Source organism: Microcebus murinus, chromosome 16 (genome assembly GCF_040939455.1).
Source record: "Microcebus murinus isolate Inina chromosome 16, M.murinus_Inina_mat1.0, whole genome shotgun sequence".
In the NCBI taxonomy this organism is placed as follows: Eukaryota; Metazoa; Chordata; class Mammalia; order Primates; family Cheirogaleidae; genus Microcebus; species Microcebus murinus.
This window is the reverse complement of record NC_134119.1, coordinates 65,473,773-65,491,031: the sequence shown is the minus strand read 5'-3', so window position 1 is coordinate 65,491,031 and position 17,259 is coordinate 65,473,773. Positions and strand designations below refer to the sequence as shown.

The window sequence follows — 17,259 nt, the reverse complement described above, 5'->3', positions numbered from 1 at the left end:
AACGAAAAATGCACTGATGTCTGTAATTTACTTTGGCATCATCAGAAAAAGGTGAATGGATGGATAGAGAGATAGATAAATGGATAGCAACATGACGTAGGCTGGGCGTGGTGGCTCTGTCGAAAGAAAGAAAAGAAAGAAAGAAAGAAAGAAAGAAAGAAAGAAAGAAAGAAAGAAAGAAAGAAAGAAAGAAAGAAAGAAAGAAAGAAAGAAAGAAAGATGATGTAGAAGTATGGTAAAATAATTATAGGTGCTACGTAGTAGGTATATATGGGCATTCACTGTAAAACCCTTTCAACTTTTCTGTGTGTTTGAAATTTTTCATAATAAAATATGGGGAAAATATTTGGTGAAACTATTCATAAAAGCATTAGCACAGTCAGTAAATTTAACTATAATTTTTAATGGATGAATTGCAAATTGTGTACTGTTAGATAAAAATCATAACAGGACATTGTTTTGGACTAAGCCCCTGTACTAGGCCCCAACAGACCAGACTAAAAATCAAAATGTAGTCACCAATGCTAAAGTTCTACCTGAGAGAGAGGAGAGTGTAACAGCCCATCTCCCCAACAGGCCAGTTTCAATTTTCAATCCACAGGATATTGAAGTTCCTTCTGCTTTAATCTTTAGGCAAAGAGTTGACCTGAAGTAGCCTGATGTTAGTTCCAATTCCTGTCCCTGCCTTATAAGGAAAGTAACTTTGTTTCTTCTTTCTTCAGCCCCTTCTGTCCCTATATAAAACCAACTCCCTCTGCTTAATTCATTGGAACACTTATTCTATTTTATGGAATTAAGTGTGGCCCGATTCTAGAATTGCAAATAAAGCAAATTAAGATCTTAAAAATGTGTTGTAATTTTGTCTTTTGAAAGCACCTAGGAGGAAATGAATTCTACAATCCTAATACAATAACTGCGTGTTAACTGAAAAATGTCAGGCTCTGACCTGGAAACATTTATTTTGGAAATTATAAACATCATTTTTTTTTTTTTTGCATTTTTTTTTTTTTTTGGAGACAGAGTCTCGCTTTGTTGCCCTGGCTAGAGTGAGTGCCATGGCGTCAGCCTAGCTCACAGCAACCTCAATCTCCTGGGCTCAAGCAATCCTTCTGCCTCAGCCTCCCGAGTAGCTGGGACTACAGGCATGCGCCACCATGCCCGGCTAATTTTTTTTTTTTTTTGTATATATATATATTAGTTGGCCAATTAATTTCTTTCTATTTATAGTAGAGATGGGGTCTCGCTCTTGCTCAGGCTGGTTTCCAACTCCTGACCTCGAGCAATCCGCCCACCTCGGCCTCCCAGAGTGCTAGGATTACAGGTGTGAGCCACCACGCCGGGCCATAAACATCATTAAATAAATAACTCCATCTCATTTGAGGGATGACCTTTTATCATCTACATTTTACATTGGAGAAACTGAAGTTCCAAGAGGCGACAAAAGGCAGAATTCGGGTCAGTGAGCAGTGCCAAGCTGAAGCTGATTTGCAAATGAACCACCTGAGGATCACCTGCGCTTTCTAGGGACCCTCACGCCAGGGAACCGCTGTGGCTTTAAGGGATCCAAACTAAAGCCCAATTCCTTTGGCAGGGGAAAAAAATACTCTCAACGCCCCGCCCTCGGCCCCGCCCCATTCCGTGGGGCCCCGCCCCCGAGCGCAGGCATTGCGTTTCGGCTTTCTCCGGGTGGCCCCGCCCCTCCCGGCCTCAGCCCCGCCCTCGCTCGTAGGACTCCCAACGCGCCGCAGCCAATCGGGTCCGCGGATCGGTCCCCGCCTTCTCAAGCTCCGCCCTCCGCCTTTAACCGTGGCGGCTCCGACCAAGCCCGCCCAGAGTCGCGCGGCGCGCTCCGGAGAGGTCCTGTTTCAGCTGGAACTGCTACCTCTCGGCCTCCCGCGCCGCCGCCTCCGTACCCAGGGCACTGGATCCTCCTCCCAGCCCTCCATTCCCAGGGCCCGGACACGCCGGGTCCCCGCCTCCCGGATCCGGGCGTCCTAGACCTGCACCACCGGGACCTCCAGCGAACCTCCGCCACGTGGGCGCGCCCCCCCCCCCGGGCCCCGCCTCGCGTCCCGGCTGAGACACACCTGTACTCCGGCTCCTGGGGCCCCCAGCTCCTAGCTTTCGGGCATCTGGCATAACCGGGAGAGCAGAGGGGCCCCGCGCTCCCCCTGGGGAGTTAGACACTCGAGCGTCCCGAGCCAAGGACCCTCGCGCTGTGCACTCAGAACTCCAGGGGGCCTTCGAGGTCCAGCCTCCGGGTGCTGTTGCTCGCCTCCCGGTGCTAAGGAGCGCGGGCCCGAGGAGCCCAAGCGCTCCCGGCGTCCAGGGGCCGACGAACCCCAGTGCGTCCCAGCATGGTGGCCGACCCTTCTCCCCGGGACTCCAAGGCGTTCGCCGCGGCGGAGCCCGTCGCGAACGACGGCCGGGCGCTGATCCTCATGGGGAGCCACGGCGCGGCAGCACGCTGCTGTTCTCGGGACAAGGTGCGCGGCTGTCTTCGAGCCAACCTGCTGGTGCTGCTGACGGTGGTGGCCGTGGTGGCCGGCGTGGCGCTGGGGCTGGCGGTGTCGGGCGCCGGCGGCGCGCAAGCCCTGGGCCGGGAGCGCCTGAACGCCTTCGCCTTCCCGGGCGAGCTGCTGCTGCGCCTGCTGAAGATGATCATCCTGCCGCTCGTGGTGTGCAGCCTCGTCGGCGGCGCCGCCAGCCTGGACCCCAGCGCGCTCGGCCGCCTGGGCGCCTGGGCGCTGCTCTTCTTCCTGGTCACCACTCTGCTGGCGTCGGCGCTCGGAGTGGCCTTGGCGCTGGTGCTGAAGCCCGGCGCCGCCTTCGCCGCCGTCAACGCCTCGGTCGGGGCCGCGGGCGCCGCCGAGCAGCACCCGAGCAAGGAAGTGCTGGATTCCTTCTTGGATCTTGTGAGGTCAGTGCCCGCCCGGCCTGGGGGGGGAAAGGGTGCGCGTTAGGGATGGCGGCAGTGGCCACGTGGACAGGACGGGGCTTTGGGTCCCCTCGAGCCCAGACGTCACCCCTAGAGGCTTGGGAGGACGTAGCGGGAGAGTGGGAACTCCAGTCTCTCGGGAATATGAGGACAGACTCCTGGGGAGGCTGGGGAGGGGGGGCTTCTAAATTTGGGGGCCTGGGTACCCAAGCGTGACCCACGGGCAATAGACAAAGAGGTCTTTTAGAGAGAGAGGGAAATGTAATGCTTGGGGGTTTGGGGATACATGGGGGGGGCGTCTTCCGGAGGGAGAAGGACCCTGTGAGGGGAGGGGACCCCAAGGGGAACTTTTTAGGAGGGAATCTTTGGGTGGCCCAGGGTCCCAAGATGAGGCTTCTGGATATGGCTTTGGGGCTAGGGTCAGAGGGTTTGGGACCCCAGGGTGAGGAGCCCTGGGGGGACCTGAGGAGATCTGAGTAACCCCTACCAGGCCCTCTTCCTGCCCCTGCGGTCCCCACACCACGTGTCACCTGGACATAGCCAGGTTCCTTTCTTGGCCTCCTTTCCCCGCCCAGTTCAGCTGAGGCCTGGCCACTTCCCCTTCTATCTTCCAGGTCAGCCCTGCCATCCCCGCCTTTCCATGTCCCCCCCATCCCCCAGTAGGCAGCCCAGAAAGTTAGGGGAGCACATTCTTTTTCTTCTGGCCTCTGCTCCTTGCCCCCAGCCCCAGGCTAAGGCCCCGTTGAGGAGGGCAGACCGCTGGGTCCACGTGGCCTTGCCTTTAGGGCCTGCTGATTCAGAGTCTCCAGGTTGGGGACTTCCTGGAAGTGGGGGGGGACGATGCGTCAGGGAACAGGACTTCCCCAGCCTTATAGGCGTCTGTCCCGGCTGAGATGGAAGACTGGGGGTGGCTTGGTGTCAGACTGCGGTGGGTGGGCACCTCCTGGCTGGGAAAGATTAGCTGGGTCCTGGCCTGCCCCAGCAGGCACACCCACGAGGAGCCTGTTTATGTGCCAAAACAGCTGCGACTCACACTTGGCGGGCCACGTAGCCTTGTGATCAAGGGACACACAGCTGGACACGGACACTTCGGCCACAGCTGTGACATTGCACACAAACACGTGGCCCTACCCCCCTGCCATACACCCCCCCCTCAGTACAGTCCCTCCAGCGATGCCACCAGCCATAGCAACACACACATACTTTTTTTTCTTATTTCTTTTCTTTTTTGTTCACACATAATTATACTCTCCCATGAAGTGTGCTGTCCCAGTGAATACTAACCCCCCCCCCCATGGGACACCAACCTTTGACAAACTGTACCCAGACCGGCAGCAACAGCTGTTCACCCACATCGTCCTGAGAGGAAGGATGTAGAGCGGTTGGGACTACGCAGCCAGCTGCTTGGGTTCAAATCCCAGCTCTGCCACTTCCTAGCTGGGTGAATTTCTTCACCCTTCTGGGCCTCAGTTTCCTTTTCTGTAAAATGGGTAATAGTGCTTCTCCCCAGGGTTGTTGTGAGGATTGAATGAGTTGATTTGTGCAAAGCACTCACACAGTAGGTGCTTGTCGTTGGGTTAGCTGGGTGGACACTGTCACACAAGAGTGGCTATATAAGCACAGATGCGTTTCAGGAGACACAGCCACCCCTTGTCACCCCTCTCTCGGGCCTCTTACCACCACCTCCCCACACACCCTCTGACCCGCTGGCCAGCCTCCCCACCCCAGGGACCAGCCCTTTTCCCTGCACTTCAGGAGGAAGTAGCTGATGCAAGCTGTGCAGGGTATTAGGTTTGCTGGCGGGGTGGAGCCGAGGCCGGGGCGGCCTGCCTTGGGAGACCAGCATTCCTCACTCAAGCCACAGTGCCCTGGGTCTAGCACAGCAGCCTCCTGGGGCTGGAGGAGCCCCGCTCAGACTCCCCACACCCCTACAAGGCATGCAAGCTGGCCGAGGCATGGGTGGGGCTGCATCTGGGTACAAATGGAGCCTTGAAGCTTCCTCCTATCCCCCCTAAAGAGGCCAACCCAGCCCCCCAGACAACCTTGCCCTCCCTCTACCGTGCCTAATAACCCGCTGTCTGTCTATCTCTGCAGAAATATCTTCCCTTCCAACCTGGTGTCTGCAGCCTTCCGCTCAGTGAGTCCTCAGGGGTGTCCCGAGGGGTGGAGGGTGCACAGGGAGAGAGACAGCCAATCAATGCCCTTGTCACCTGGTTTTGGGTAGTGCCTGGAAAAATGCACGTGCCCACGTGTTCCAGGCATTATTGGAGGATTCTTGGGTAGCCTCTAAACCCATCCTTGCCCTCTCCTTTAAGAAGTGAGAATACGGGTTCCGAGCCTCCTGTGGGTTTTAACTCTAGCTGTGTGACCCTGGGCAAGTGCATTTACCTCTCTGAGCCTCAGTTTTCACCTCTGGAAAATGGGGATATTAATTGTTCTGCCCCAGTGGGGATACCAGCAGGTGAAATGAGATCAGGTTTAAGGGATGCGTAGGGCAGGCTTTGAGCAGCTTTAGCTCCAGGATGGGGAGGGGGGTGCTTGATGACACTTGACACTGACTCTTCCCTACCCCTCCCTACAGTATGCTACCCAGTATGAAACCTCACAGATGAATGGAACCACGGTGAAGGTGAGAGCAGGGAAAGGGCAGGGCTGCACCCCTTGGCCCATTGCTGTCTTTTCCCAGTTTTGTTCCTGCCCCCATCTTTATTTGGTGTGATTTTTTATTTAATCTGCAGGGCTCCCCCAGTTTCTGTCTCTACTGCCTTCTAGATACGTCTTCACTTTGTCCCCTCTCTGTTCCTACCCACAGCCCCACCCTGCTCCAGGCTCCTCCCTCCCCCTCTCTAGCCCCGCCCACCTGCCCCCTCTTGCCCACCCTCAACCTGGCTGCCAAACGGCTCTTTCCAAAGCACAGAGATCTGACCCTACCTCTGCACTGCCTAGAGCCCTGCTGTGTTCCCCAGTGCCCTCCGGAGGAAGCCCGGGCTCCTTGCCCCCACCCATGACTAAGGGGTCTCTCTGGGGTCAGACTCTTGCCCATCTGCCCAGCCTCATCTTGGGACTTTTCTCTGCCCAGCTCATTCGACTCCAGCCACAGTGACTTCCTTCTGCTTCTTGAATGCCCAAGTTTCACTTGCTTCTAGGCTGTAGCGCATTCTGCTTCCTCTCTCTCAAACCTCCTGCTCCCCCTCATTGCCTGGTTCGCCTCTCCTGTCCTCCCAGTCCCAGCTCAGATGCCCCTTCCTCCAGGAAGCCCTCCCTGACTCCCCACCTCCCCAAGCTGGCACCTCCTCTTGGTGCCCACACTCCTGGGCTCCCCCAATCTGGCCCTGCCTGCTCTGGGTCATCCCTGAGGATAGGTGTATTTCCACGGGCCCTAAGGGCTGTTTTGTCTCTGCTGGGTCCCAGCGAGTGTGCAGGTTGACTGAGTGTCCCTCCCACCCCCATCTGTCTCTTGCCCAAAGGTGCCCATAGGGCACGAGGTGGAGGGCATGAACATCCTGGGCTTGGTGGTGTTCGCCATCATCTTTGGCGTGGCCCTGCGGAAGCTGGGGCCTGACGGGGAGCTGCTCATCCGCTTCTTCAACTCCTTCAATGACGCCACCATGGTGCTGGTCTCCTGGATCATGTGGTAGGTGGGGGGACAGGGCTGGGAGCGGCGGTCGGAGGGTCGGCCAGACACACGGCCAGCCTGGGTGTGTCTGTGTGGGTGGCGGGAACCCTCCGTTCATTCTCTAGAGCCAGATGGCCTGCGTTTCAATCCAGCATCAACCATTCCCTGGCTGTGTCACTCTGGGCAAGTGACTTACCATCTCCGTGCCTCAGTTTCCTCGTCTATAAAATGGGGACGCTGCTGTATTCCATGAGTGCTAAGACTGATGCAGGCACCTTTTTTTTTTTTTTGAGACAGAGTCTGGCTTTGGTGCCCAGGCTAGAGTCCCGTGGTGTCAGCCTAGCTCACAGCAACCTCAAACTCCTGGGCTCAAGCAATCCTCCTGCCTCAGCCTCCCGAGTAGCTGGGACTACAGGCATGTGCCACCATGCCTGGCTAACTTTTTTTTCTATATATATTAGTTGGCCAATTAATTTCTTTCTATTTATAGTAGAGACGGGGTCTCACTCTTGCTCAGGCTGGTTTCGAACTCCTGACCTTGAGCGATCCACCCGCCTCGGCCTCCCAGAGTGCTAGGATTACTGGCGCGAGCCACCATGCCTGGCCACGGGCACCTTCTTGATCTTACTGGAAGGTGACAAGACAATTAAGCTGTGGCCACTGCCTGGCTAACGGGCTTCAATTCCCGAGATTTAAATGGAACCGAATTGTTCACCTTTAACGGACCTAAAACAGTGCCTGCTTCGTAGGGTTATGACAAAGATTAAGTGAGCGACTAAGGGGCAGTTGAAGCACTTAAAAAGTGCTTTAAGTGCCTGGCGCCTAGTGGGCATTCACTTCATGGTAACTGTGATTATTAGCATGGTGAGTTTTGTTAAATGACTCCAGTTAATGAGAAAAAAATGTGCAGAGGCCTCTGGCTTCCCCTCCCCCAGCCACATCTCCATGGTCTCACCCTGACTCTCAGGACTTGCCTTGGATCTAGAGCAGGGGTCCTCAAACTACGGCCCGCAGGCCACATGCCGCCCGCCGAGGACATTTGTCCCGCCTGCGGGGTGTTTTTGTCGCGGCTGCCTGTCCTGCTTAGCAGCTGACTCTCCCGGGCCCACAGTGCGCATGTGTGGAATGTGCGCCGCACTCTCCAACGGCCTCCAACAGTCTGAGGGACAGTGAACTGGTCCCTTGTTTAAAAAGTTTGAGGACCCCTGATCTAGAGGCTCAGAAGTCAGGAGAGGGGCCGGGGTTGCTGTTGTTTAACAAACCCGCCCAGGTTCTAGCGCAGCTGACATCTAGGAAGCTGCTCTATCTGGCGAGTGCTCACAGAGTGAAAGCACTTTGCAGGAGAGGCCCCCTTGTGCCTCAGTTTCCCCCACCTGGAAAATGGCGTTAACAGCACCAACCTCGAAGAGTGCTAGTTAGGCAAAAATGAGTTAATATGTGTAAAGGTCTTAGGACGGTGCCTGGCCTATGGCATGTCTATAGTAGCAAATAATAGTAGCTAATATTTGTTGAGCACTTTGCTTGTGTAACTTCTGGGCACTGGGCACATCCTGGTTGCCTGAACTTGGGCATCTGGCCACACCTGGCAGCACAGGTGGCTGAGACATGGTGCCTTCCTTTTGTGACCAATAATGAAAAGGGGTTGGGAGACAATAGCAATCAGGCAGTCAAGGAGGCTTCCTGACTGGGAGGCATGGGCGCCCCTGGGCTGGTCCCTGCAGGAGAGAGGGTGATAATCCACCTGGAGTTTATAGATCACTCATTGTGTACACAAAGCTTTCAGCTGATTTTAGCTGGTATGTCATCTCACCCTCCAAACAGTCCTATGAGGTTAGTAGCGTTATTGTCCCTGCTTTACAGACTTAGTAGATGATGTTTAATCTGAATGACTCAGGAGCTCCCTCGTGGGGTTGCTGGGAGGATTAGGTCATGATCAAGGGCTTAGCACGTGGAAAATGCTTCCCACCTGCGAGTTGCTGTTTAGAACCAAGCCAAGGCCTTTTCACTTTTCATGATGTGCTGAGAGTGTTAGTTTCCATTGAATTAGCTGCTGTAACAAACCAACCCCCAAAATGTAAATGACTCATGTGGGATGGATGCTTCTTTTTCACCCATGTGTTAAGTCCCAATCTCTGACTGTCCTCCACGTCCTGGTGGAAGTACTGAGGGTCCCTTTATCTCCTGCTTTCAAGGGGAAAGAGCCTGGGGCCAGCTCAGGGGCTTCGCAGGCTGGGGTCTGGGAGAGGTGCCCACCCTGAAGCACTCGTTGCTGGGGCTCCTTCTGACCGCAGGGAGGCTGGCAGATGTGGTCAGGGTGCGGGACACCGTGCAGGAGAGGCAGCAAACTGTCTTCTGTGTGGTTAGGTATGCACCCGTGGGCATCCTGTTCCTGGTGGCCAGCAAGATCGTGGAGATGGACGACGTGGGCTTGCTCTTCGCCAGCCTGGGCAAGTACATCCTGTGCTGCCTGCTGGGCCACGCCATCCACGGGCTCCTGGTGCTGCCCTTCATCTACTTCATCTTCACCCGCAAAAACCCCTACCGCTTCCTGTGGGGCATCGTGACACCACTGGCCACCGCCTTTGGGACCTCTTCCAGGTGCGGCCTTGGGGCAGACCAGAGCAGGATTTTTAAGCTAAGGAGCGTGGAGTGGGCATCAGGTGTCTGAAGACCCCTGACATTTTGTGTTTGGGGACATTAGATCTGGGTACAGGGGCCATACTTTCATGAGTGTCCCAAAAGGTCCTGGATTCCAACCCGCCTAAAAAAAAAAAAAAAAATGAAGAAACCACTGCATTAGAGATTTCTTCATCCCCTAGATGCTCTCCCTCTACCCCCTCCATCACCTCCTCCCTGCCAAGGCCTGGCCCTGCGGGGATCCAACCTCAGAGCCCCTTCCACCTTCTCTCTTGGTGTTTCATCCCTTATCACCGGCCCTGCCCCCCACAACCAGACCCGCTAGGAGCACAGTGATGCATAGCTAATCATTGGTGGAGGTGGCGAAGGGGTGTGGGGCTCAGTGAGCACTCAGACACTGTAGAGTTTAGGTGTGAATTTTTGAGGGTATTTTGAAAGGTAGCAGTCTGTCCTCTGCAGGGGTTCTAGGATTCACAGATTTTGGAATCCTGGCATTTTGCGAGATCCTTGGCGCTGCCTTGCTGCAGGAAGAGAAAAAGGGCAGAGAGGGGCCACAGCTGTGGATGGGGCCTGGACCCCGAGGGAGGGAGGGGCGGGGTCTGGGATGGGGGCGGAGCTAGACCAGGATGCCCCGGGAGATGGGCGGGGCCTAGGGAAGTGGGCGTGGCCCAGGCCCGGACGTGCGGGGCGCCCTGGCTCAGATCCGGGTCCTTGCAGCTCCGCCACGCTGCCGCTGATGATGAAGTGCGTGGAGGAGAACAACGGCGTGGCCAAGCACATCAGCCGCTTCATCCTGCCCATCGGCGCCACCGTCAACATGGACGGCGCGGCGCTGTTCCAGTGTGTGGCCGCGGTGTTCATTGCCCAGCTCAACCGGCAGCCGCTGGACTTCGTGAAGATTATCACGATCCTGTGAGTGCCAGGTGGCTGTGGGTGGGACGCCCGGGCCCAGCCGCGTCCCATGTCTCCTCTCTGCAGCGTTGTCTGTCTGACCTCTCCTCCTCCTCCTCCAGCGTCACTGCCACGGCGTCCAGCGTGGGGGCAGCAGGCATCCCCGCCGGAGGGGTCCTCACTCTGGCCATCATCCTGGAAGCCGTCAGCCTCCCCGTCGTGGATATCTCCCTGATCTTGGCAGTGGACTGGCTAGTGTGAGTGTGCGCTTGGGGCTTCAACTGTCCCCTGGGCAAAGGGATAGTTGGGAGCCATGGAGACCTCTGGGCAGGAGAGGAAGGAAGGAGTTCTAGGGGACAGGAGCTGGGCCCTTGGGTGTTCCATAGGTCAAGGGATGGCATCTGTGGGGTTCTAAGAAGAACCCCAGGAACATAGTGGATCTGAGTGGTTAATAGAGCCAACTCTTAGGCCAATCGGCTGGGGTTCAAATCCCAGCACCACCGCTTGTTAGCTGTTGTGAACTTGGGAAGTATTTAATCTCCCTGCATCTCAGTTTCTTCACCTGTAAAGTGGGAGAATAGTCTCTATTTAAGGGTTATGGCCGGATGTGGTAGTTTATGCCTGTACCCAGCACTTTGGGAGGCCAAGATAGGAGGATCTCTTGAGGCCAGGAGTTTGAGACCAACCTGGTCTGGCAGACTCTGTCTCTACAAAAAATTTTAAACAATTAGCTGGGTGTGGTGGCATACGCCTGTAGTCCCAGCTACTTGGGAGGATGAGGCAGGAGGATCGCTTGAGCCCAGGACTTTGAGGTTGCTGTGAGCTAGGCTAATGCCACAGCACTGTAGCCTGGGCAAGAGAGTGAGACTCTGTCTCAAAAAAAAAAAAAGTGAAGGGACACGGGATTCCTGGGGAAAGGGGAGGGTGGGACCTTCTGCGGTTGTAGATAAGAGGCCAGTGAGGTTCTAGAAAGGGATATTTTGGGATCCTGGGAAGAGCAAGGGATGAGCTTTTGGGTCTAGGAGCAGTAGGATAGTGTCCCATGAAGGAGGATGGCAGGAGGGAGCTTTAAAATTGCAGAGGGGACAAGCAGGGGGTTAAACCTTGGCCCTTTCCTCCTCTCCCCTCCTACTCACTTCCCTGTCATTTCTGCTCCTTTAGGGACCGGTCGTGCACTGTCCTCAATGTGGAAGGTGATGCTTTGGGGGCAGGACTCCTCCAAAGTTATGTGGACCGCACGGAGTCTAGGAGCCAGGTGCCCGAGTTGGTCCCGGTGAAGAGTGAGCTGCCCCTGAGTCCCACGCCGGCCCCCACTGAGGAAGGGAACCCCCTCCTCATACACTATCGGGGGCCCATTGGAGATGCCACCACCTCCGAAAAGGAATCAGTCATGTGAACCCTGGGAGGGACCTTCCTGCCCTGATGGAGCGACATCACGAGGAATGGCTAAATGGACAAACTAGGGCATTGGGGGCTGCTACACACTCTGGGGAACCAGAGCGGTCCCCTGCCAGCCTCGATGCTGGGGTGCGTGTGTTTAGATGTGTATGAGTGTGTCTCCCCAAAACTCCCCAGTTCTCCACTTGTGTCCCTGACCCAAGGCTAGGAAACAGCAAGATGAAGAAATAACATCCACCACCCCCCAACCCCAGGACCTGACTGGTCTTCCCGCCTCTGGGGACAGCCCACAGGCCACCATGGGCACTTCTACCCCTGCGGAGCAGGTGGATGTTCCAACGGGATGCTGGGTATTTTGGTGGCTGTAGCTGCGATGTCTGTGTGTGTGTGTGTTCTGTGACCACCTGGTCTCTCTAAGGTACAGCCCACCCTGTCCCCAGGCCCTGTCTTCACTTCACAGTAACCAGCACTCCAAGAACTCTCCGAGGAGGCCGAGGACAATACTGCAGTCACTCCAGAGGACCATTTTCTAGCAATAAAATTGAGTGTCCAGTATTTTTCATCAGGTGTTTTTAAGAATTTGGCTAAAAGCACTAACCACGACAATGATAGTGTCTGTTCATCAAGAACCACCACTGGAAACTACACTCTGGCACGCCACCATCCTAAATGACTAAAAGCAAACAGAAACAATGCCAAGTGCCGGTGAGGATGAGGAACAATTGGACTCTCGAACATTGCAGGTGGGAATGCAGAAAGTTCCCGTTGCTTCAGAAAATAACTGGACAGTTTCTTATAAAGTTAAAACATATACTTACTGTTCCCTTTGGGAGTCACATTCCTGGAATTTACTCAAGAGAAATGAAAACTTTTGTTCGCGTAAAAACCTGCATACACGTGTTTATACCTGCTGTATTCATTGTTGCCAAACTTTAGAAACAAATCAATGGGATAAAGTGGTACCTTCATACTATGGAAGATGATTCAGCAATAAATAGAAACAGTACTGATTTATCCTACAACATGGATGAAAGAAACGAGAAACAGTACATGCTCATAGGTGCATTTGTAGGAAGATCTAGAACATTCTAACTGGCCTGTGATGAGAGAAATCAGAACAATGGTGACATGACAATGTATATTGACTGGGTATAAGCAGTCTTCCTTCTATGATAAAGCAAATATCTTGGAGTGGGGGATGATTACATTTGGATTTTTTTTTTTTTTTTTTTTGAGACAGAGTCTCACTCTGTTGCTCAGACTAGAGTGCTGTGGCGTCAGCCTAGCTCACAGCAACCTCAAACTCCTGGGCTCAAGCGATCCTCCTGCCTCAGCCTCCCGAGTAGCTGCGACTACAGGCATGCGCCACCATGCCCAGCTAATTTTTTTTTCTATATATTTTTAGTTGGCCAATTAATTTCTTTCTATTTTTTTAGTAGAGACGGGGTCTTGCTCTTGCTCAGGCTAGTTTCGAACTCCAAACTCCTGACCTTGAGCGATTTGCCCACCTTAGCCTCCCAGAGTGCTAGGATTACAGGCGTGAGCCACCGAGCATGGCCCCATTTGGAATTTTTTTTGAGACATGGTCTTGCACTACTGTGTGGGCTGGAGTGCAGTGGTGTGATCATAACTCACAGCAACCTTAAACTCCTGGACTCAAGTGATCCTCCTGCCTCAGCCTCCCGAGTAGCTGGAAATACAGGTGCACCACCACACCCAGCTAATATTTCTATTTTTGTAGAGATGGGGTCTCACTCTTGCTCAGGCTGGTCTCAAACTCCTGAGCTCAAGGGATCTTCTGGTTTTGGCCTCCCAGAGTGCTAGGATTACAGGTGTAACTTTTTTTTTCAGACATTAAATTTTTTTTTAATTTATTAAAATAAGTTCATACATCGTCTAAAAAAGCATTTCAAAATCCACTGTGTCTTATTATCTTTTTTTTTGGAGACAGAGTCTCACTCTGTTGCCTGGGCTAGAGTGCCATGGTGTCAGCCTAGCTCACAGCAACCTCAAACTCCTGGGCTCAAGCGATCCTCCTGCCTCAGCCTCCTGAGTAGCTGGGACTACAGGCATGCGCCACCAGGCCCAGCTAATTTTTTCTATATATTTTTAGTTGGCCAATTAATTTCTTTCTGTTTTTAGTAGAGACAGGGTCTCGCTCTTGCTCAGGCTGGTGTGGAACTCCTAAGCTCAAACGATCCTCCCACCTTGGCCTCCCAGAATGCTAGGATTACAGGCGTGAGCCACCGCACCTGGCTTCACTGTGTCTTATCTTAATGTGCAATTGGTAAAACAATTCTAAAATTCAAAATGTTTCTGTTACTAATATGAGACAGAAGAACATTCCTCTGAACACCTACCTCATGCATCACAACAATGTTAAAAGTCAACCATAAAGATTGTACACTTAGATTTTCCTTTATCTTACATTTCAGTGTCTTTCAGATTCCATTAGAAAGTATGCAAATTATGTCTACATTTGGAAAGATGGATGAACTTGTGCACTTAAATGTTTTATGCAGATGTGGGTAAATGCAGAATTGTGTATAATTTTGCCCTATGTATAGTCCACTTAAGATTTTTGTACCACTCGTGGTATTCTGGAAATTCATTCTCCATTGTATTCACCTACATAGGATTGCCAGTGTCCATTTATATCTGAACCCTCACCATCCACATAGTCCTAATAATGACTTATTCTTTTTTTGAGACCCCAAATTTGCTATTTGAATAAAAAAACCTGCTGTGCAAGTGTTTTAAGTCCTGTCTGAGTATAGAATATGGACTATACTGCCATTATATCTCAGCTATTCTAACAGGATCTTGTGTGTTACTGAAGTGTGTTAGACATTGTTGAAATGATCTTCTTCTGAGGAGGTCCTGGTGTTAATTTCTGTGTTAATTTCTATCAGGCGCCTGGAGGCACTATTGGCCTGGGTCCAGTTGCAGATGGCAGCTGGAGTATCGCCAGTATCTTTTTTTGGTTTAGTTACACCCCAAGGCTCCTTGCAGTGTGAAAAGGAAATATAGTTCCTATCTGATTCTGTGCAGAATAGTTGTGGATTGCACACAAACATGGTCGTAATTAGTTTAAGTGTTGAGTAATTAGGTAATTGATGTTTTAAGTGCTATTATGCCATAATCCTTGGTGGGTTGTTTATATAGGTGTTTAATGATATTTGGGGGAATTCGTTGGGATTTTTGGATGGAGCTGGAAGTGCATTATTTTCCCTATTTAAAATAGTGGTTTATCGGCTGGGTGTGGTGGCTCACGCCTATAATCCTAGCATTCTGGGAGGCTGAGGTGGGTGGATTACTCGAGATCAGGAGTTCAAAACTAGCTGGTTCAAAACCAACCTCAGCAAGAGCAAGACCCCGTCTCTACTCTAAATAAAAAGAAATTAATTGGCCAATTTTTTCAATATATATAGAAAAAGTTAACCGGGCATGGTGGCGCACGCCTATAGTCCCAGCTACTCGGGAGGCCAAGGCAGTAGGATTGCTTGAGCCCAGGAGATTGAGGTTGCTGTGAGCTAGGCTGACGCCACAGCACTCACTCTAGTTTGGACAAGAAATTGAGACTCTGTCTCAAAAAAAATAAAATAGTGGTTTATCAAAAAACATTTTACCATTTAACACTTTTCAAAAATGGATTAGGTGTAAATTCTGAGGGATGCCTCTTTATAGAGATACATACCTATACACATTGCATGTATGATCCGTGTACAATATGTTTACATACAAAAATAGGTAACTGAAACAAGTTTTGCCAAATGGTACTTTTTTCTATTCCATTTTTATTTTGCATATATATATATATACATATACACACTTTTTTTGTTTTTTTTGAGACAGGGTCCTACTCTGGCCCCCAAGCTGGAGTGCAGTGACTGGATCATAGCTCACAGCAACCTCAAACTCCTGAGCTCAAGAAATCCTCTTGACTCAGCCTCCCAAGTAGCTGGGACTACAGGCATGTGCCACCACGCCCAGCTAATTAAAATTTTTTTTTGTAGAGACAGGGTCTCACTATGTTGCCCAGGCTGCTCTCAAACTCCTGGGTTTAAGAGATCCTCCCGCCTCGGCCTCCCAAAGTGCTGGGATTACAGACATGAGCCACTGCACCTGGCTGTCTAGTCCATTTTTAAAATTTCCTAGGCATGTGACACTATTTTTGCTTAAAATGCTGATTTAGGCCGTGTAGAAAAACTAGAATCATCTAGAACCTCCTCAGTGTGGAAAGAAGCTTAAGTAGCCTCCAGACCTTTTCCTTAAGCTCTGTTAATATTCAGTCAATATTTACCGAATGATTATTCTGTTATGAAGATTTTGCACGTACATGTTTTTCTAAACAGAGCTCTGAGCCGCTTGCAGTTATTTTGTTCTCCATTTGAAAGAGGAGGAAGGAGGCACAGAGAAGGAGGTCCCTACCCTAAGGTCACCCAGCCAGGAAGTGGCAGAACTGGGATTTAGATTCCTCCAGCACGCGCTGAAACACCACGTTACTCGGCTTCTCTAGAAATAATGATAAAGAAAAACACCTGTCCTTTATAGAGCAGTGTCTATGTGGCTGAGTCTGTGCTAGAAGCTTCCCAGGCAGGATCCCTCTGAATTGTCACAGCAACCCTGTGAAGTGGGCACCATAATTGTTCTTCCCATTTTACAGTCTGGGAAACTGAGGTTTGCCGAAGTTAAGAAGCTTTTCCAAGGTCAGGACAGAGCAGAGATGCAGAGTCGGTGCGAGGACTGCCTAGCTCATGTTCTTACCTGCCACCAGGCCCACCCGTGTCCTTCATGGCACCTTTGACTTGGGAGTTATTATAGAATATTCCAATGTTAGGGCTAGAAGACAATTTAAGATAATGATGTGAAATGTTTTTTATTTTATTATTTTTTTAATTTTTAATTTTTATTTTTTTTAGGATTTATTTTATTTTATTGTTTTTTGGGTTTTTTTTTTTTTTTGAGACAGAGTCTTGCTTTGTTGCCCAGGCTAGAGTGAGTGCTGTGGCGTCAGCCTAGCTCACAGCAACCTCAAACTCCTGGGCTCAGGCAATCCTCCTGCCTCAGCCTCCCGAGTAGCTGGGACTACAGGCATGCACCACCATGCCCGGTTAATTTTTTCTATATATATTAGTTGGCCAATTAGTTTCTTTCTATTTATAGTAGAGACGGGGTCTCCCTCTTGCTGAGGCTGGTTTCGAACTCCTGACCTCGAGCAATCCGTCCGCCTCGGCCTCCCAGAGTGCTAGGATTACAGGTGTGAGCCACCGTGCCCAGCCTATTTATTTTTTGAGACTGAGTCTCACTTTGTTGCCCAGGCTAGAGTGAGTGCCGTAGCATCAGCCTAGCTCACAGCAACCTCAAACTCCTGGGCCTAAGAGATCCTCCTGCCTCAGCCTCCCGAGTAGCTGGGACTACAGGCATGCGCCACCATGCCCGGCTAATTTTTTCTATATATTTTTAGTTGGCCAATTAATTTCTTTTTATTGTTTAGTAGAGAGTGGGGTCTCACTCTTGCTCAGGCTGGTTTCGAACTCCTGCCCTTGAGCGACACTCCTGCCTCGGCCTCCCAGAGTGCTAGGAATACAGGCGTGAGCCATCTTGCCTGGCCTAATAATTTTTTTAATTTTAATTTTTTTATTTCTACACAGAGGACTGGGTTTGCATCAGACATTTTCTAAAACCAGTGAACTGTCTTGGAATGAGATCTGTGCAAGTGCCAGGTGAAAGGTGAAGTGGCAGCTTGGAATGAAAGGGGTGGGGTGTGGCCCCCCTC

At 51.7% G+C, this 17,259-nt stretch overlaps 1 protein-coding gene across 1 annotated transcript; it reads left to right on the top strand.

The window, feature by feature from the left end:
- Positions 1–1,845: 1,845 nt before the first annotated feature.
- Positions 1,846–14,231, top strand: SLC1A5 (solute carrier family 1 member 5). The gene is made up of 8 exons (XM_012761502.3): positions 1,846–2,920; positions 5,033–5,075; positions 5,520–5,567; positions 6,406–6,572; positions 8,919–9,152; positions 9,909–10,103; positions 10,205–10,339; positions 11,244–14,231. The coding sequence occupies exons 1-8, from the start codon at positions 2,358–2,360 to the stop codon at positions 11,476–11,478; spliced, it is 1,620 nt and encodes a 539-aa protein (XP_012616956.2). The 5' UTR covers positions 1,846–2,357; the 3' UTR covers positions 11,479–14,231.
- The last annotated feature ends 3,028 nt before the right edge of the window (positions 14,232–17,259 follow it).

Coding starts and splice junctions, on each gene's coding strand:
- SLC1A5 (XM_012761502.3), top strand. CDS start 2,358: ATGGTGGCCGACCCTTCTCCCCGGGACTCCAAGGCGTTCGCCGCGGCG. Junction 2,921..5,032: donor TCCTTCTTGGATCTTGTGAG/GTCAGTGCCCGC, acceptor CTATCTCTGCAG/AAATATCTTCCCTTCCAACC. Junction 9,153..9,908: donor GCCTTTGGGACCTCTTCCAG/GTGCGGCCTTGG, acceptor GGGTCCTTGCAG/CTCCGCCACGCTGCCGCTGA.